This window comes from Brassica rapa, chromosome A02, assembly GCF_000309985.2.
Source record: "Brassica rapa cultivar Chiifu-401-42 chromosome A02, CAAS_Brap_v3.01, whole genome shotgun sequence".
Classification (NCBI taxonomy): domain Eukaryota; kingdom Viridiplantae; phylum Streptophyta; class Magnoliopsida; order Brassicales; family Brassicaceae; genus Brassica; species Brassica rapa.
Window position 1 is genome coordinate 28,044,716 of NC_024796.2, and position 21,051 is coordinate 28,065,766.

At 35.2% G+C, this 21,051-nt stretch overlaps 3 protein-coding genes across 6 annotated transcripts; 1 reads left to right on the forward strand and 2 right to left on the reverse strand.

Annotated features, from left to right (window-relative positions):
* Positions 1 to 380: 380 nt before the first annotated feature.
* LOC103854617 (transcription factor MYB78) lies at positions 381 to 2,556 on the reverse strand. The gene is made up of 3 exons (XM_009131557.3): positions 2,306 to 2,556; positions 1,432 to 1,561; positions 381 to 1,256 (listed from the first exon to the last, which is right to left on the reverse strand). Exons 1-3 carry the CDS (start codon positions 2,478 to 2,480, stop codon positions 605 to 607), a joined length of 957 nt encoding a protein of 318 aa, XP_009129805.1. The 5' UTR covers positions 2,481 to 2,556; the 3' UTR covers positions 381 to 604.
* A 6,186-nt stretch (positions 2,557 to 8,742) lies between these two features.
* LOC103854618 (peroxygenase 2) lies at positions 8,743 to 12,270 on the reverse strand. The gene is made up of 6 exons (XM_009131558.3): positions 11,922 to 12,270; positions 11,266 to 11,415; positions 11,110 to 11,195; positions 9,838 to 9,932; positions 9,644 to 9,769; positions 8,743 to 9,415 (listed from the first exon to the last, which is right to left on the reverse strand). The coding sequence occupies exons 1-6, from the start codon at positions 12,028 to 12,030 to the stop codon at positions 9,265 to 9,267; spliced, it is 717 nt and encodes a 238-aa protein (XP_009129806.1). The 5' UTR covers positions 12,031 to 12,270; the 3' UTR covers positions 8,743 to 9,264.
* Positions 12,271 to 13,293: 1,023 nt separating this feature from the next.
* Positions 13,294 to 21,010, forward strand: LOC103854619 (protein PHR1-LIKE 1). 4 transcript variants are annotated; one of them, XM_009131560.3, is made up of 7 exons: positions 13,294 to 13,567; positions 19,119 to 19,805; positions 19,894 to 19,970; positions 20,067 to 20,112; positions 20,318 to 20,378; positions 20,494 to 20,563; positions 20,660 to 21,007. In XM_009131560.3, exons 1-7 carry the CDS (start codon positions 13,534 to 13,536, stop codon positions 20,882 to 20,884), a joined length of 1,200 nt encoding a protein of 399 aa, XP_009129808.2. In that variant the 5' UTR covers positions 13,294 to 13,533; the 3' UTR covers positions 20,885 to 21,007. The 4 variants fall into 4 exon arrangements, with proteins under 4 accessions (XP_009129808.2, XP_009129809.2, XP_009129810.2 ...); XM_009131561.3 differs by having other exon boundaries at positions 19,173 to 19,805; XM_009131562.3 differs by lacking the exon at positions 13,294 to 13,567 and adding an exon at positions 13,591 to 13,684 and having other exon boundaries at positions 19,173 to 19,805; positions 20,660 to 21,010.
* Positions 21,011 to 21,051: the final 41 nt, after the last annotated feature.

The window sequence follows — 21,051 nt, forward strand, 5'->3', positions numbered from 1 at the left end:
TTGAACCCAAAGCCTTTCACACACTTTGGTCCCCTTTTTCCCATATACAGGTCCCATAGACATGTTTCTTAAAAGCATCATGAATTGGATATTTGGATTATCCATTTTTCTCATATATCATGCCAATGACATTATAATATATGCAGACTTTTTGTTTGCTTGTGTGACATACTGAGTTAACTAAGTATAGTATGAAACATGGTGGAGCCAACCAATTATGGTTTCTTTGGCAAAAACATACAGAATGAAATGAATTGTATTTATATAATAATAGCATGCTTCCATGAAGGAAATCATCAAATACGTTTGGTTGCAAAACATCAATCAATTAAATTCACAAAAAATAAAAAGATATCAACTTATTATTTGATTCCAAATTGTTTTGTAAATTATTGGCATAAATATAGTATCAAATCCCAAAGGAACACAAACCAATCAAATTGACCCAAAAATAACAAACTCCTAATTGCCCCCAATATATTTAAAATTGCTAATATTTAAGAAACCCTCCTTTTCAAATACAAATTCCTTTTACACACTGATTAATCCACTTTACTATTCTTTTCTTTCTTATTTTCTTGTTTAGAAATAATTTCTTGTCTATTCAGAAGCTTCCATTGTTGACGAGCTGCTGTTGTTGCTGTAATAAGAGCCAAAAGTCTTCATCACTCCCTATGTTCCAAAAACTGTCCGAATAAGGAGATATCATTCCATTATCATTTTCAAACCAATTATGATAACTCTGCGTTAAATCTTCGCTTAACAATCCACCGTTAACATCCAAATAATTCTGCGGCGGCGACATGATTTGTGGACCCACCAAACTCTGATCCTGGTTGTTCTCAACCTTTTCCACTTCACTACCGATGTGATACTCGGTTAAACCGGACGTCGGGGACACTGACACGCTTGAAGTTTCCTGCGTGACATAACCATTAGGGTTGCTCATGAAATTCAAGTGGTCCATGTTGGTGTTGTTATTGTTATTGAGTCCGGCATCGTATGACGTCATCAAGAACTGATCTGAAGGGGTGGTGACGCAAGACGACGTTGTAGCAGAACCGGTGGAGGTTGAAGCGGAGGCTTGGATCCGCTCGACGAGACGAGGCATCCAAAGATACCTCATGGTGTCTTTAAATTGTTGACTGTTCACGTCGCATCTAAGCTGTTTAGCATGCTTTTGCACACGTGTTCTCCAATAGTTTTTGATCTCGTTATCTGTTCTTCCTGGTAAATATTGTGCAATCTTAGACCATCTGAAATCACAAGAAAACAATATTGTATTAGTGACTAAAGTTGTGACGAAAATTTTGTTACTAGAAAATCAACAATCTTCAAATTCTATGAACTCTTACATACATGATATTTCATCTTTGCAACCAAATTCTTGTAAATACAATTAATTAGTATTATGGATTGTTTGAATTTTACCTATTGCCCCAACGGGAGTGAAGTTCAAGAATTAAGAGTTGTTCTTCAAGGGTTATGTTTCCACGGCGGACGTCTGGCCGGAGATAGTTTAACCACCGTAGTCTGCAGCTTTTTCCGGTCCGTTTGAGTCCTGTTTTGAATCGGAAGAGACTACTATTAGACATCATCATGTACACGTATATTGTATGATGGTTTCATACGCAATAAACTCATCATAATGTTCATAATTTGTAAAGTAATAAAAATAAATCCATAAATTATATGGACCGTTGCTATGAGGCAAATTGTCTAAAAGGGTCTTTTTCTCCAGCAAACTTTCTTTCATTGCGTTAGTGCTCTTCCCATATACATGTTGATCATTTATTAGCATTTTTTTTCGTACGCGAATATATAGCTACTTTATTCAAAACCTAGAGGTTACATTATTGAATCCATACCGAGATTCGAAAATATAATAATTGAATCCATACAGCGAAAAATCATTAGAATCATATATATTAGCTATATATTGGTTCGAACGAAATTACTTTTAGCAATTCATAAAGAAGAAAATTAGTGAGAGGAATAACCATGAAGGTTATAAAGTTTTGGTTTATCACATGTGCATAAAATGCAAAACCCGTTTTCTTGAAACTTCAAATAAGTAAAATTTATCAACAAAAATATGAAGTTCTGAATTGATTCAAAAACAAAAACACTCATGGAAATCGAAGAAAAGAACAAAAGATATCACTAATTTTAATAAACTTATGCAACTTGTGATTATTTGGCCTTTTTAATTTTAAATTAATGAGCACATATTCACTACACAAGAATACATATACTACTAATCTGAGTGTTTAGACGTGTAAGTAGATGTGGTAGTGTATGATACCGGCGCAACGAGAGAGAGAGTTCCATCGGCCTTCACCATGAGTGGAAATGTAATTGATGAGCTTGAAATCTTCCTCAACTGTCCATGGACCTCTTCTTAGGTCCATTTCTTCATCCACGTTATTCTCGAAATCTCCAATGTTCTTGTTCATCATTAAGCTTCTTTTGTCATCCATATTGAAAGTTGAAACAAAGAGAGATTAAGAGAAAAGACACTACTTTTTGTTGGAGTTGTGTAGAGAGAGAATGGATGTTGTTTGTGTGCACAGGTAAAGATGGAGAAGTTGACGGTCTTTATAGATGAACAAAAAATAAGATATTTTTTAAAAAGTTTACTTTCCTAAATTTATTTGCAACATGTGTGAAAAAGGCATAAACGGCCGCAATATAAGAACTTTTTATTTTCATTAACCTATATATACTGTATTATATAATAGCAAGAGACTCATAATATAATCACAATCATATAACTATATTTATATATATACACGTACATTCTTTATTTAAAAAAAGCCAATACATACACGAACAGAAATATTGTACAAGTTTAATACTCAATTCGTTGGTCAACCTTGGTTTCCAAGAGTATACTGAACCACTCGTCCGAAAGTGTTCATCATCTTGAACCGCGTTGTTCCATCTTTTGAATTGCTCGAAATTTTGTAGATTCGAGATCAAATACCCTAGCTAAGATTTATAGCTTGATAGAATTTATTAGCAACTAATTTATACTTGGAGTTATAGATTCTTCAATATTAAACTATTAATGTCGTTAAATAATTCGTTTCCAAACAGATTATATTATTTTCCTTGTTTTTGATTTATATTTTGTTCTATATGTTTTTGGTAGCTTTTTTTTTTTTTGCTAAACATGCTTTTGGTAGCTATTTCTTACTTTTCAAAACGCGGAGGGTATTTCACATGTTGTCATTGGTTACTACTAGAAACTTGAGATATACATCGTAATAAGAAGAGACTTTGAAAAATCATTGAGACACAAGGGAACTCTGGTTATCAGACTTCTTTGAAGCCTATCATTCCTTTTGCAGGTTCCAGCTTAAGGTGGCTCATTCATTTCAACTCTTCAAGTGATAAGTGCAAAGAAACACATCATTAGCCTTAGCATTATTAAGCTAGTCTACTAGATTAGTCCTATTATGTTCTACAAGCTTTTTAAATCTTTTTTGCGGCTTGTACAACCAAATTAGCTTCTTGAAGCTCTTTGGATTTCAAGTTTCACCACTTGTAATCTCATTCATTACCAGTTAATGATATTAACATTCTTAGCAAAAAAAAATCATTGAGACATCAACATATATATCCAGTTTATTTTGATATACATTTACATGAAAAATAAATAAATTGGAAACTCATACATGTGTGATATCATAGACCAAACTGATTCAAGTGGAGAATGTTGCTGATTTTAGAATTAACTTAAGTTCAAAATAAACAAGAAATTAATAGTACAAAAGGGAACAAAATAAGCTTAGTTTGTAGTTTGTGTTAAACCTCCAACAAAAATGCTTCCAACTCTAAGCAGAGATTCTCGAAAATGTAGTTTTTAATGATGTTGATCGTTTAGATTTGGTCACTGAACCCTTAATTAAGATCATAATCGAAGTCGTTCTTTTTAATAAAAAATAAATTATGTAAATAGTAATAAAATATCTAATTTGACTCGCTTTCACCTTTCTTTTCTTTCACCAAACGCGTTATCCTAATGAACAAAGTTCAAGAATGCCGCAAACTGAACATTAGTTAAAGAATCGTGTTAGGAATTAACTAATGTTTAAAGTGTTAATTAATTAGTGTACTTAGCTAGCACTTACTTCAGCACTAGAGCTTTAAAGGTTGACATTTGACTTCCCTGCGTGTAACCTGTTGATTTAATTTTAATAAGCTAAGTTGTGTAACTTTGTATTCCTTGCAATTTTTATTTTTCAAACTTTTTTTTCCAACTTCAACCAAGTTTCAATAATATACTGTATCTGCATGTATATTTTTTCAACTTACGTTTTGTACTTCTCCTCCCTTTTCATAAAAATCCAAATTCATGTATCCCACAATTCGCATGACATGAGATGTATTTTAGAATAATGGAGGGAAATATTAACGTTAACTATTATTTTTGAAGTTAACCACCAATCATTCTTATGTCGTTCTGCAATAAGGATATGTATAACAACTAAAACTAATCAACCAGTACTCTGCTGGTGTAATAGTTCAAAGCTAGCTGTCCAATATTATTTTTTATAAGAGCAGGCTTGTGGTCCAGTGGTAGTGGACGGACCTTGGATGCAAACACATTCCGGATTCGATTCTTCTGCTGCGGAAACTAAGTCACATTGTCCTGTTCACCACGGTGCGGATACGTCCGTATAAATATCCGGGAGAGGGTATATCGTGGACTGCACCTTTCACTCGGAAGTTAGGTCTGTGTCTTTAATAAACTCGGGTTTAATCATTTTTTAGTTAAAAAAATATTATTTTGATAAGAGTGAGTTTTAGGTATTAAAATTTACCTTCTCGTAGCTCTCCATTATGCGTACACTATATTCAAGTAGAAGTAGGACCTTTATTCACCCTATTTCTTATCTAGTTGTTTAGTGTGAATTATTTATAGAAATAATTACTTTAGTTAAATTTGGACCAATCTCAAAATAACCCTATAACTATTACCCACGGCCAAAGTAATTGTATTAGTTTTTTTGAAAGCTCAAGTAATTGTATTAGTTTGATGACAATTAAATTTAAAAGCTTGACTACACTAAAACGACCCCTACTTCTCGTGAAAAAACATCCGACCTCTAATGCCCAAACCTAATAATCCATATTTTCAAATAGATGTTTTCCAGGAATAATTCTCAAATAGATGTTGCTGAGAAACGTAATCCTCCGGGCAGTACTATAATCAAAATCCGTTACAAATAAATTATATACATATTATATTAGTCAAGAAAAAATTATATACATATAAATAATAGAAACAAAAATCTGCATTGCAACTTTACGTTAATTCGAGCCAACCATATGGTCTAGCAATAAGACACGCACACACAACCCCTTATTAATCACTTCTATTTAATTTATATTGAGAATTTTCTTTTCCCAGAAGTTTCTAACCATGATTGTTACAGATGACACTAATCTAACTATTATTCTAATTAGAGTATAATTTATATCATGAAAGTTAACGTGCATTCTTTTGCGAATCTCACAACCTCTTTAATTATTCTGAAGAATCAATGCATTTGTAAAATTTCCTGTTATAATATCATTGCAAGAAAGTGTCTCTGGATTATAAGGTACTATTATCAGATATGTCATTTTCAGAACTCAGATACCCTACAAAAGAAGAATGGTATTCTTCGAACATTCTTATATAATTATTAGGAGAATCATTTTATAGTTACCATCACAAATGATGGTTAAAATAGTAAACTCTCATGGTCAAAAAGTTAATTAAAAGATTATCCGTAAGTAGGAGAAATCTTGAAAGACTGAGTCGTCATATACGGTTCATATCAAATAACGTAAACTCTAGGAGACAAGGAAGAATATGGTTTGACAAATGAGTAATCTTGTTAGATAAGGATCATACATCATACTGAAGTTCTTATGTTGGGATATCTAGAAAAAGACACCGTTCTATAAACCAATGAAATGATCCACTTTGAGTATGCTAGTCATTTTCGAATTCTACAGTATGAAATTATTCTTGACAATTTTTATTTGTAAGGCCAACATACGCTCTGTAAAAAGAACTTGACTTAAAAAAAAATACTTTACAATCTTTGAAATGAAATATTGTTTTATTTTGACATGTTAATTATGCACGTTGTACGGCTAACCTTTACTCTCCGTAAGGTACAATTCTTTGTCTTGCTTACCATGTCGAGATGAACTACATGCATGACTTTGCACGTGGCCACATATAACTTTGATATATAGTCTCCTCCGTCTGAACTCTAATTCCAATTGGTGGGTGAACATCATAATCTGATTAACAAAAACTAATTTTCAGAATATTTTATGTGGTTCAAGTGAGTTATGTGATTAGGCCAACTGACGAAACATTAAACTATGTGCCAAACTAATCTTGTGGGCATCATTAGTAGGAACATTTGCAGAGGAACCACTTAGAACCAAACCCAATTTGATCAAAACAAAAAAAAGAACCAAACCTAATTGATATGCATCATCTAATGTATTTGTTTACTAGATAATAAATCTGACCATGGATGGTGTTACAAAAAAAAAGACACATCAAAGTGCAAAGAAACACATCATTGGCCTTAGCATTAATATTATTTTTTGTAACACAGCCTTAGCATTAATCTAGTCTACTAGATTAGTCCTATTACGTTCTACAAGCTTTTTTAATCTTTTTTGCGGCTTATACAACCAAATTAGCTTCAAGAAACTCTTTGGATTTCAAGTTTCACCACTTCTGATCTTTTTCATGACCACTTAATGATATTAACATTTGACATCAACATATATATATTCAGTTTATTTTAATATACATTTACATGAAAAATAAATAAACTGGAAACTCATACATGTGTGACATAGACCAAACTGATTCAAGTGGAGAATGTTGCTGATTTTAGAATCAACTTAAGTTCAAAATAAAACAAGAAATTAAATTACTATTCTTAAGCGTATTAGAAATATTATATCAGATTATTTTATGTCCTAGCGGCCGATATAAACCATCAATATTACCAAAGTTGAGACGAATATCTTATAAAATTGGATGTAACTTTTAGTTAGTTAAATTATAGTTTAGTGAAAAGAAAATACTCAAAGAAATTAAAGATAAAACAAAAGGGGACAAAATAAGCTTTATGATTACTACAGGTTGTGTTAAACCTCCAACAAAAATGCTGCCAACTCTAAGCAGAGATACTCTAAAATGTAGTTTTTAATGATGTTGATCGTTTAGAGTTGGTCACTGAACCCTTAATTAAGAATTTAAGATCATAATCGAAGTCGTTTTTTTTAACAAAAAATAAATTATGTAAATAGTAATAAAATATCTAACTTTTAACTTTCAGGGTGGAGTTTTTAGGATGGAGTTTTTAGCGGAATATAAAAAAACCGTTTTTTTAACTTTTAACCCAAAAAACTAAGAATCGCCATTTGCTCTAAGTGCAAAGAAACACATCATTATAATTCCTTAACATTTGGATTTTTACAAAGAGAATAAAGCCAATCTCAAAGCAGAAAAAAAACCGCCAGCTTCATAACTGGACCAATCTAATCCACCACACAATCAATATTTTCTTCTTTCACGATTAAGAATTCACTTCATAATAAATCCCAAGTATTGCGTGTATCGGCCATGAGCTTTCACTATTTCTTTTTATTCAGTGAGTTTGACCAATTCCAATGGTTTTCTCTATTTTGCTATTTTAAAAATAGATAATATTATGATAGAGTTGAGCTCTATCTAAATAATACATTATTTTAGAGTGCAAGAAAAAGTAACGAAAACAAAAAAATGAATGAATTATTCTATTTTTTAGAGTAAATCTACTTTTTACTTTATTATAAAATATAAATATAAAGTAGGATTGAAGTATTTTTACTTCAAACTCTATTTAGCTTTGAAACATAAAGTAGTGTTGAAGATGTACTTGAAAAATCATAATTTTACAGATTTTAAGCTTGAAATAATAGATTATGCCACATATTTGTTATATCTATATTATATTCAGAAGATTAACAAGAAAAAGAAATGGAATCGAAGAAAAAAAGAATAATGTCAAGTACATCTTCAAAAAGTTTAGTTCAATATTGGGTAATGTGTTGTTTAGGCTACTCGATATCAGCACTTGAAGCGGGAAGTATGTCATTATTGGCAGCAGCACAATGTACTATTTTTTGGGATACAAGAAGATCATTTTCGAATGTGACTGTAAAGTGTTGATTAGAAGTCTAATTACGCTGGATGGTGATTTCAGCATGATTACTATATGTAGTGATATCAAGCGATGGTGTAGTCAGTTTGAAAGTATTCACTATCGTCAAGTTCATCGGGAAGAGAATGCTGTTGCGCATGAACTAGCAAAGCGAATCACCACGGCTCAGCCTTTTACTTCTTCATCTTGTTTCATTCCATATTGGTTAACCAATGTGCTTTGTAATGATTACATTCATTAAAAGTTAATTTGTGGAAAAAAAAGAATAATGTCAATAACTAAAACCATTCTAAATTTGAAAACAAGGGTAATTTTGCAATTTCGAAGTCACTTAACCTATTAAGATCAGCTTCACCGGTTGGAATCTGAAAAGAAATTCTTGATTAAAAAATATATTTTTAATTAATTAAATTTAAATATGAATTAAATACATGAGCTGTTTATATGTTCACAAGTGAAATGAAGGAATTTAATATGGTTTTCATGTCTTTACTTTTTAGATAAGAGCTTTTTATGTTTTCTTTCCTATTTTTTTTTGTTTTTTTATTTTTCTTTAGTCATCAGAATTTATAGAGAACTCTGCGTTGGAGTTGCTCAAAGAACTAAATATGTTGACAAAGTGAAGTATACTTTCTTCGAAGTATTTAACATTTGGATTTTTACAAAGAGAATAAGACCAAGTTTCATGATATCCAGGAACGAATCATCACATGATTTAGTTATCCTGTTGTTGACGATTGGTCCTGATATAACCTTAACCATGTTACCATGACCAAGTTTCATGCTACTCGCTCTGTCGATCCTCTTCCGATCAAAACATCCATAGACACACACTGACATTTTTTAGCACGTACATCTTGATCTACTTCAAGAAATAAAGTTGCCAAAATATAGAAATCAAAAGAACCATTACAAAGATTAAAAATATTAGGTAGCAAAAAGATACGATCTGATTCGTGTTTTCGTTTAAGAGACCAAACAAAGGTTACTTTAAAGACATTAACTGCCCACAAAACATGAAACGGTCTCATTAATCCGTCTTTTTAGAAGAAGCTCTCGACTTGGCGCAGTAGTCGAACAAACTCCCATCGAAGCATCTCCTCACAGCCTCTTTCGATAAGTAACCATTCTCGTCTTTAGCCAGCAAGTAGAGTACTCCCCACTCCATTTTACTGGCTGCCCTGTTTCCATTTTCACACACCATTAAGGTTAAGGGACAAAGACATCAAAGAGAGGGAAACCAAATAAGGATTTGGTAAGGATTTTAGTAAATCTTTTTTAAAGAAAAAAATAATTTGGAAGACTGTTATATATATATATATATATATATATATATTAACTAGAAAAAATAGGGATCTAAAACCAATGTTTCACTTAACTATGCACAATCGATTATGGGTGGAACATACCAGCCAAAGAAATCGAATGCGTTGCGGTTAGCCTCAGTCATTTGCCACAGCTCGTAACGGGTTAGCTTATCAGGCACAGTACGTGCGTACTTACTAAACATGTTCTCCAGATTTGCCGGAATGTACCTGACAGTTTTATATTCGTAACCACAAGTCCAAAGAAGTGTATATAATGGACAATGTGAGACACGAACCTTCCTTCTGTGTCGTAAGTAGAAGTGTCGCTTCCGTGTTTGGCTCTATGGATGTTTTTGATGTAAATTGGGAAGGAGAAAGAAGGTATCCAACTCTGGTTTATGAGAAAAGAAAACATGGACAACAACATATTGAGTATCCTAAATAAATAAAGAGAAATACTTGGGTTCACCCCCTAGGGTGAACCTCTAGATTCACCAACCAATAGTGTTTGAGTATTTGATATTTGATATCTTTAAAAAAAGGAAACAAAATTAAATTTCCAAATTAGATTATATTTTTAAAATAAAATAATAAAAATACATAAAAATAGTTACAAAAAATAAATTAATTAATATTGTTAAGTTTTCAGCAAAATACTAAACCCTATAACCTAAATCCTAAACCCTATACCCTAAATCCTAAACTCTAAACCCTAAACGTTAAACCTTAAACTTTGGATAAACTCTAAACGTTAAAAAATCTTAAACCCTAAATCATACATTAAAAACTAAATTTTAATAACACTAAACCCTAAATCCTAATCATTAAACCCTAAACCCTTGGGTAAACTCTGAACCCTTGGATAAATCATAAACTCTAGGGTTTAATTTTAAATATTTTTGATTTAGAGTTTATGATTTATCCAAGGGTTCAGGGTTTATCCAAGGGTTTAGGTTTTAGTGATTAGGGTTTAGTGTTATTAAGATTTAGTTTTTAATGTATGATTTAGGGTTTAAAATTTTCTAATGGTTTACGGTTTATCCAAGATTTAAGGTTTATAATTTAGGGTTTGGAGTTTAGGATTTAGGGTATAGGATTTAGTATTTTGCTAAAGGTTTAACAATATTTATTTATTTTTATTTTGTAACTATTTTTATGTATTTTTATTGTTTTATTTTTAAAATATAATCTTATTTGGAAATTCAATTTTGTTTCCTTTTTTAAAAGATATCAAATATCAAATACTCAAACACTATTGGTTGGTGAATCTAGAGGTTCACCTTAGGGGTGAACCCAAGAATTTCTCATAAATAAAAGATGCTACTCTCAATAATGACATAATTTTAAAAGTTAATAACTCAATCTATATATATTTAACGTCTTTGAAATTATAGATCCTACATGTAGAACTATATAAAAAAAATTAGTTTTATACCACAATCTATACATATGTTTAAAAATGTAAAAACTAATATTTTGGAATTGGACCATGTTCACATGATTTACACATGTTAAAGACGGCGCTAAATAACTATACATCTTAACTGAGATGTGGATGAGAAACTTACAGGCAATGTGGCGTAACTCATGGTAAGATGCACGATGAATGTCAGAAAGAAACTAAAGATCACGTTGAAACCAAGTGCTCTAAATCCTGAAGCAACGCAAAGCAATGATTAATGGTCTAGTTATAGTTTTTTTTTTTTTTTGTTCTCAAATAATACCTCTGAATGTTTCCGATGGGTAGATGATACCATCACCGTCCTGGTCAAAGAAGGCTACGTGCTGCTGAAGAACAGACATGTCCTGGTGCTTGTGTCCCCTTGTCCCATTAACGTTTTCCATGTCAGGTGCAACCATTGCTCGAGGCACATCTATTTTCAATCCACCAAACAACAATTCAGAATAAAATGGTATACAATTCTTTTATTTTAATGATTAGGAATTCTTGATCTAAAGTTGTGTACATTTCCTAAAGTAAAATTCAAATAATGTTAAATCAACTATTTTGGAAAATAGATTTCTCTAAACATAGTTGAACTTTGCGATCCCTTAGATTTGTAGTAGGTGATCCAAGTTATCCACTATATATTATTCAACAATCATAACAGGACTATGTTTTAATCCCGCGTACGAAGGAACGGAAGAGGTCTTGATTGTTATAATTTTTGAACCATTATATATAAGGAAACGAACACTAATATATAAAACGTTAATGTTTGTGGGTGGAACCAATTAACCAAGTTAATCCACTTTATAAATAATTGTGGAATTGATTTACCACTACAAAATAAATTGCAAACGCTGTGGAAGTAGAAAAGAACACATATATGGACATGTAACAAAACAAAGAAGAGATGGAGAGAATGTATATACGAACATGGTTTAGGGAGACGATCATCGAGATCAGTCCGGACCCTCCTCTCGGCCGTCACTGGAGCCTTTGCAGCCACTGTCGCCATCGACTCTGATCCTGCATCTGTCGCCATCTTTCTCTCTCGTTCTGTATTGGTTGTGGAGAGAGTCTTTTGTGTTTATAAATAAAGAGACGTGAGAGAGAGTGCAACTGATTCCAAATAACTCGCGGGAGTTTACTTCGCCTTGAACAACAACCTCTTATGTTGACACGTGGCCCGCTTTCCACGTGTTTCTATGACTAAGCATTTTCGTCTCCTTTTAATAAAGAGTAAGCACATCCCTTTAATAGTTGTTTAATATAATATCAAACCAGAAATCAAAAATATATTTTTTAATCATGAGTGTGTAAAGTTTTTTCGGGTTTACTTTGCCATTTTTCATTCGGGTTTGTAAAATATATTTTTTTTACTAAAGGTTGTAGAATAATTGCTCCTTTTGTACATCACATGTATCTAAAATATTAAAACTGAAGTACAAATAAATCTCGACCCTAAATTTTCTTCAATAATTAGCATCCAATACGATTGACCTTATAAATAATAATTTCCATAAAAATTATTATAAAATTACCTAATATTTAGCTACCTAATAAATTTAAAAAATATGCAATCATTCATTTATTAAAAAAAATCAATTTTACAATCCATAAAAAACTATAAAATTGATTAAATGATCAGATTAGTTTATTGGTTTATTAAAAATTAAACTAATCAAAATCGTTTAAAATTTTCAGAATAATAAAACTGACTCAGTTATATTTAACTAATTAGCATCTTCTAATTTAATTAGTACAATAATGTATGTATTTAATTTTTAAACGTCTACAAAAATTAAAAACAAATATCCGTGTGGAGACACTGGTCAAGATCTAGTATGAATTTTAACTCTAAAGTACACTTTATTTTAGTTAATGCGATTTTCTAAATGCTCAAATATATTTTCTCATTTTAAAACTAAAAAGTAAACAAAAGGTATTAACAAAAAAGTAAGCAAAAAGGTTATGAATGTGAAAAACTTTACACCAAATAATTATTTTCTTACAAAACTAAAAAAATAAAATGATATCATCTTAACGATTCCAAATGTTTATTGAACAATTCTCCTTATTTAATATTTCATATTCTCCACCATTACCTAATTAATTATTATTATTTTTAACTGTTGCCATATTCCACAGTTTCAACTAAATTATACTTTTTCAATTATCATTTACATCCCAAAAAATAAGTCTAATTCAACGGTGCTACAAAAAAAAATTTTATTGCACTTTGACGTGGCATTTGACCAATCAAAATATACATATTTGTTACTAAATTTAAGAGAGCCAAAAATAACCATTAAGTGGGCCCCTTTCTGGATCTTATACAACAGAGAGAAAAGAATATTCGTACTCTGTGAAACTCTCAGCCGTTGATAGACACACGAGTGGGATCCAGCGGTCAGGAAAGCTTTAAAAAACCCTGGTGGAACACAACATAAAGGAGAAACAGAGTTCTTTGAAGTTATCGAGAAGACAAATACTAAAAAACCAAAAAGCCTTCTTCTTCGATCAGTCATCGTCATCAGGGCCCCTTATGTTCCGTTCCGTGCCGCCGTTCATGAGTTCGAGTAAGATTCTCTCTTACCTAATCTCTCGATCCCTTCGCTGTCTCTGTTCTTTGATGGTTAAATGAAGAGGAAAGTTATAAACTTTCGCCTTTAGTTTGTGAATTTTTAAATCAAAAGGTTTGATTTTTGCGTGATGGGTTTGTTTATGATCTTAAGGAAGAGAGAGTTTATGTTAAACCCATTTGGGTTTAGATCCTAGAATTGCCTTTAGGATTGTAAAGTTTAAAACTTTGATTAGATTCTGAGTGTGTGTCTTTCAGTGATTGATTGAAAAGTATTCTCCTTTATTGAGTTTTTAACAATAGTCTCTGTGGCTCATCAAAAGCCAATATAGTGGTGAAAGTGGGGAGTAAAATTTCATTCTTTAAGCATTGATTCCATATCTTAAGTTATGTAATGGACTTTCACTATCTAAGATGTAAGATGCTTTATCATCTCCATGATCGTTAGACTGAGAGGTAAGAGTTTGTTTGTGATCTAAAGCAAAACAAAAAGGGTTGGGAATGTTCATATTCCTGAGTAGACTGTTTTTGACTGAGGAAAAAGAGGAATTTTATTCAATGGTTCTTCTCCTCTACATAAAGTTTTATTCTCTACATTAACTCTCTCACTCTTGCATCAAAGCTTCTGTAAAGCAAAGTAATGCTGAATATTTTGTGTGTTATTGATCGTGAGCTTAGAGCTCTTTATATACAACTCGACTTTGGCCTTATCTACTTAGCCGACTATATTAGAGATAAACCCTCTAATATTTACATCATTATCTAAATATTACATATCATTATCTCATTATCACAACACTCCCCCTCAAGTTGTAGTATGCGTACTACAAATGCCCAACTTGGACATAAGATGATTGAACTGAACCTTCCCCAAAGCCTTTGTTAAAACGTCCGCCAGTTGCTCTTTAGTACCAATATGTGCTGCAGTAATTACTCCTGACTTTAGAGCATCACGCACACGATGACAATCAATCTCTACGTGTTTAGTGCGTTCATGAAACACTGGATTCGTGGCTATATATATCGCGGACTTACTATCACAGTAAAGACGAGATGGAGTTTTCTGTGTGAAACCCAAATCCCTCAAGAGCTGTCGCAACCATTGCACCTCACGAGTTGCAATAGACATGGCGCGATACTCTGCCTCGGCCGAAGAATGCGACACTACTTTCTGTTTCTTTGTTTTCCAAGAAACTGGAGAACCTCCTATCATGGCAACATAAGCAGTCAACGACCTTCTAGTTAGTGGACACGCCGCCCAATCAGCGTCGCAGTAGATGGAGACTTGCAGATCCGTTTCTGATTTGAGCAATATCCCTTGCCCGACTGTCCCTTTGAGAAACCGCACCACACGCAGTGCTGCTTCCATATGACCTTCTCGTGGTTTCTGCATGAACTGAGATAGTATATGTACTGAGTAAGATATATCAGGTCGCGTATTAGTTAGGTAAATGAGCCTTCCTACTAGACGTCTATAACGCGCCGGTTCAGCCGTGAAGGGGCTGTCGTCTGTAGCAAGATGATGATTCTGTTCCATGGGAGTTGCAACAGGCTTTGAATCAACCTGATCAGTCTCCTTAACAATGTCCAAAGCATACTTTCTCTGACTCAGCACAAAACCTTCTTTATTACGCCCAATCTCGATTCCAAGAAAGTACTTTAACCTCCCTAGATCTTTCATGTGAAAACATTCACCAAGATAGCCTTTAAACTTCGTAATTGCTTCACCATCATTCCCACAGACAATGAGATCATCCACATAAATCAACACTCGAATCTCAACAGTACCACGTGAGTAGATGAACAAAGAATAATCGGACAGAGATTGAACAAACCCTGCCTTGACCAGTGCCTTTGTGAGCTTTTCAAACCAACACCGAGGAGCTTGCTTTAGTCCATAAAGAGATTTATGTAACCTACACACTTTGTTTGGATCTGAATTATTGACACCCTGCGGAAGCTTGATATACACTTCTTCTTCCAAATCACCATGAAGAAAAGCGTTGTGCACATCCATCTGATGTACCTCCCAATCCTGAGTTGCTACTATCTTCAATAGGCTTCGTACCGTAGTCATTTTTGCAACTGGAGCAAACGTTTCATCATAATCACAACCAGCTTTCTGGCGGTTTCCAAGCACCACCAACCTTGCCTTGAACCGTTCCACAGTCCCGTCAGCATTATATTTGATTTTAAAGACCCACATTGTTCCCAAAGCCACTCGGCCAGGAGGCAAATCAACCACGCTCCAAGTATGTGCGACCTCTAGTGCATCAACTTCTTTGTAAACAGCTTTTGTCCACCTTTTATCACGCATAGCTTCTTTAAAATTCTTAGGCTCACTATCAGCACAAACAGCTGCAAGAAAAGCTTTGTGTCCACCAGAAAATTGTTCATCTGAGATATATTCAGTAAGTGGGTGCAAAGTATTACCTGAGACCGGGTCGAAGTAGACACTGAAAGAGCGATCGGTGGTGAGGACGTGAGGGGTACTATTACTGCATGCTGTCTTGTAAGTTACGTAATCATTTAACCTTACAGAAGGTTGTTTAACACGTTGTCCTCTACCAAGCGAGCTCTCTGTTTCCGGCGGAGCATTTGCTGTAGTTTCTACTGGAGCTATATTGTCTTGTTCATTAGTGCTTGAAACCTCTGGCCCAACTTCAATGATTGCAGAGTCCTGTGAGGCTAGTGTTTCCTCAGACTGATCGCCATTACTCCCCCTAGCCTCAACAACCTCCACATCGCTTGTTACCAACTCATCATCAAAACTCTCCAAACTGACAGGAGAAGGCTTCTCTGCGACAACTTCAGAAAATGGAAACTCTTCCTCTCTGAACACTACATCCCGAGACACAAAAAACTCACCGGTTTCCAAATCATATAACTTCCAACCCTTTTTCCCGAAAGGATATCCGACAAACACACACTTTCTACTGCGAGGAACAAACTTGTTCTTGTCGCGTAGTTGCTTATGTGCAAAGCACAAAGAGCCAAACACTCGTAGCTTCGAGTATGACGGAGTGGACCCGAACAACACCTCGTGAGGACACTTTCCTTTCAGTATTCTGGTTGGAGTAAGATTAATGACATGAGCCGCTGTAAGCACAGCTTCCCCCCAGAACTTGATTGGCATCTTCGCCTGAAACATCAATGATCTCGCTACGTTTAACAAATGACGATGTTTCCTTTCTACTCTACCATTCTGCTGCGGCGTTCCCACACATGAAGTTTGATGTATTATCCCTTTCGACTTGAAAAATGAGCCGAGGCACACAAACTCTGTGCCATTATCACTTTGAACCTTCTTGATTCGCTTTCCAAATTGTGTCTCTGCATAAGCGTAAAAATTCTGCACCACTTCTTTAACTTCTGATTTCTCGAGAAGCAAATAGGTCCATACAGTACGTGAATAGTCGTCTACCACGGTTAAAAAATATGAAGCTCCGCTAGAGGCCTGAACTCGATATGGCCCCCAGACATCAATATGAATCAACTCAAAACATGCTTTAGTTTTATTAGAACTTTCGGGAAACAAATCTCTTGCTTGCTTAGCCTTAAAACAGACCTCACATGAATCTAAACTTGCAGAATCTTTAACACCAGAAAACACAGATAAAGAAGATAAAACTGAAAACCCTGGATGTCCGAGTCGCTGATGCCACAAAACCTTATCCTCGACCTTTGCAGCTTTGTTGACACGAGCAGCTTTAACATCCGTGAAATAGTACACCCCATCACGCTCCTCACCTGCTCCAATCAGCGTCCTCGAACACCGGTCCTGCAAAATACACAACGTATCTGTGAAAAACGCAAAACAATTTGATTGCTTGAGGAGTTTCGAGACAGAGATCAATGAGCAATTCAAGTCTGGCACGTATAAAACTCCATATAACGAAATACGGTCGGACAAAGGCAACACGCCTATCTTCTTTGCAACCGTACTACTTCCATCAGCAAATCCAATCTTACATGAAGAGATATCTTCAAGATTAATAAGTAAATTGATATCACCAGTCATGTGGTGCGATGCTCCTGTATCAAGTATCACATCTCCCAATTTCTTACCAGACATTTTATCTGAACTACCACTTGGCTTCTCCTGGAGTATCTGGCTTATAGCTCTCCATTGCTCTGCGGTAAGCTCAGGAATTGTTGCACCGGGATTGGCACTGGTAGCGTAAGCAGCGTTAGACTGACCCCTTCCTCTGCTTGCTCCACTGCGTCCTCCTCCTCTACTTGTACCACGAGTTCCTCGTCCTCCCCGTTCTGTAAACCACTCAGGATAGCCGATCAACTGCCAACATGTGTTCTTATCGTGACCGGGTCGACCGCAATTTGAGCAACTTCTATCTTTTCCTCTGTTTTGTGAGTTTGACGTTGATGAACCAAACTCATCGCGCACTCCTCCGCGTCCTCCACTTAAATCACCATTACTATTTTCACGCCGAGACACAAAACCAACGGCATCTTGCTGCTGTTCCCGTGTCTTTGCTGAATTCAACCGATCCTCCTCTCTAACTATCTTGTTGTACGCCTTTCCAAGATCCGGTAGAGCATCTGCTTCGATTATGGCCGTAACAACATGCCCAAAACGTGATTCATCTAGCCCCATAACAAACTGATGAACACGTTCATCCTCTCTTTCCTTCTCATAAAGAGCTGCTGCATCACAGGTACACGCAGGTGGTGGTCGATATGTTTGCAACTCCTCCCACATCTTCGCAAGTCGCCCATAGTAATCTATCACCGCGTCTCCATCTTGCCTACACGAGGCAAGCTTTGCCATCAACTGATGAACTCGCACCTTATTCCCCACTGAAAACCTTTCTCTTAGATTCTCCCAAAGCTTGTGTGCGTCAGTAATAAAGGTCACGGTCGACCTTACTTTCGGTTCGATCGACGTTCTCAGCCAACCGACAATCATAGAATTGACACTAAGCCAACTTTCCAAGTCTGCGTGTCCCTCAGGCGGCTTCTGCAACGTACCATCGACGAAGCCTGCCTTCCTTTTGGCTTGAAGTGCGTTCAACATCTCCGTAGCCCACTCGTTATAATTTTCACCTTTCAACTGAACAGAGGTGATCAAAGCTCCTGGATTATCAGAAGCAAAGATTGAATAAGGAGAACTTGCTCCTTTCTCGCCGGTCACGCCAGCTACAACTACCTTGTCGTCTCCCATGATCGTAGATGATGATCACAAAGAGAAATAAGTTATGAAAAGAAGAAAAAAAAACGAGTATAAATCTTTAGTTGGATCTATGCTCTGATACCATGTAAAGCAAAGTAATGCTGAATATTTTGTGTGTTATTGATCGTGAGCTTAGAGCTCTTTATATACAACTCGACTTTGGCCTTATCTACTTAGCCGACTATATTAGAGATAAACCCTCTAATATTTACATCATTATCTAAATATTACATATCATTATCTCATTATCACAACAGCTTCCTTCATTGCAAATCCATTTCTCTCAATCTGAGTTTAGGATACTGTTCTTGTTCCATGACTATGGCTAATGATTTTGGATATTCAACATCTTTTTCAGCTCTGCATACTTCTGTGGAAGACAGATACCCTAACTCTTTCTATGGTTCATCAGGGCAGGAGCTGATGAACAACCCTGTGCCTTGTCAGGCGGTCTCTGGTGGCAACTCTGGTGGGTATATGTTTCCTTCTCCCTCCGGATTCTGCAATGTTTCACCTCTCTCAACTCATGGGAGGGCTTCCCAAACTCAGCCACCTGTTGCCACCACCCCAAGCGACAGATTGGCTATGCAGGATTGCTTTTTGGAAGCGCAATCAATGAATCACCCTCTTCCGGAGTTTTCAGATCCACTTGACGAGTTCTTTGATTTTTCTGACCATGTTCCTGCCTTGAATCCACAAGCAGAGAGTAGTGACGTTATGGTGGGGTCAACCGTGGAGGTTCATGAGAAAAGCGAGTGGCAAAGCTGGGCAGATCAGCTGATGTCTGTTGACAATGGTTCGGAGCCGAACTGGTCTGAGCTTCTTGGAGATCCAAGTCCACACAATTTAACACCACCAACACCATCTTTGGATGTGCCAAGGCAAGAGGTAGTAGCTAACCAGCAGCAGCATCAGGTGGTTTCGTTGGAGGAGCAGCTGAACTCATCAGCTAGTGGAGGAGCAACAACTAAACAGCGCATGAGATGGACACCAGAACTTCATGAGGCTTTCGTTGAAGCTGTTAATCAGCTTGGTGGTAGTGAACGTGCGTTAGCTTTCTTTCTTCTCTCTGTTAATAATAAACAGTGGAGCCTATTTCTTTTCTTGACGTTTTTCTATAATTTCAACCTCAGGAGCCACGCCGAAGGCTGTTTTGAAGCTCTTGAATAACCCTATCTTGACCATTTATCATGTCAAAAGCCATCTGCAGGTTTTGTTCTTACCCATGTGTTTATTTGTTTCTCTGCTATGCTTAACTCATTTCTCATTTTCTACTGTCTTTATATTAAACTCTTTTTTTCTACAGAAATACAGAACGGCAAGGTACAAACCGGAGACGTCAGAAGCTACAGGTTAGGATTTATATAGTTTAACTCTTAGATGCAAAACCGAAAACCGAAATTTTGGTTTGGTTCGGTTCAAAATCTCAGGCCTAGTTTAACAGAATACTTGCACTTTTTCCTAAGCTTTAAACCACATAGGCCTCTTAAAGAATTGGTAACTCTCTAGAAAAGGCTAAAGGCTTCTGTATTAATCTTTGTTTCTTTCTTTACACAGGAGAACCTCAAGAGAAGAAGATGACATCTATAGAAGATATCAAATCTCTTGACATGAAAACGTAAGTTAATTTTCTGACTGCATAAACTAAGAGAGTATTTGATTGTAAATGTGTTGAAGTTACTTATATGTGTTTCTAGCTAGTTAATTTATGTTTTCTATTTTTCTTTTACCAGGAGCGTTGAGATCACACAAGCTCTAAGGTTACAGATGGAAGTTCAGAAACGTCTCCATGAGCAGCTCGAGGTAATGATTTCTCAAAAAAAAAAAGATACTGTCTAGAAAGAGTATTAGCCTGTTGTGACTATTTGCTGATGTTTGTTTTAAATATATATGTCACAGACTCAACGGGCGCTGCAGTTACAGATTGAGAAACAGGGCAGATACCTACAGATGATGTTTGAGAAACAACAGAAGTTAGAAGAGAACAAAAGCTCTTCCTCATCAAAGCAATGCAACGGCGCATCTGCAGAAGTTGAGTTTGAATCTGGTGTTGTAACACAAGCAGGGGACCAAACAGAGTCTGCTGTTTCAGTATCAAGGAAACGGGCCAGAGAAGATGAGTAGATTGAAAAACATATTGATTTGGTTGACGAGACATGTTTATTGGGAGTTAAGTTAGGTGTTTTATGGAAAACACACAGAGATGCATTAACTACAGTTTTGTTAAAAGAAAATTGTTTCTTCACAGCTTTTGTGCTTTGTTCAGTTTAGGAAGCAGTTGCTTTGAAGGC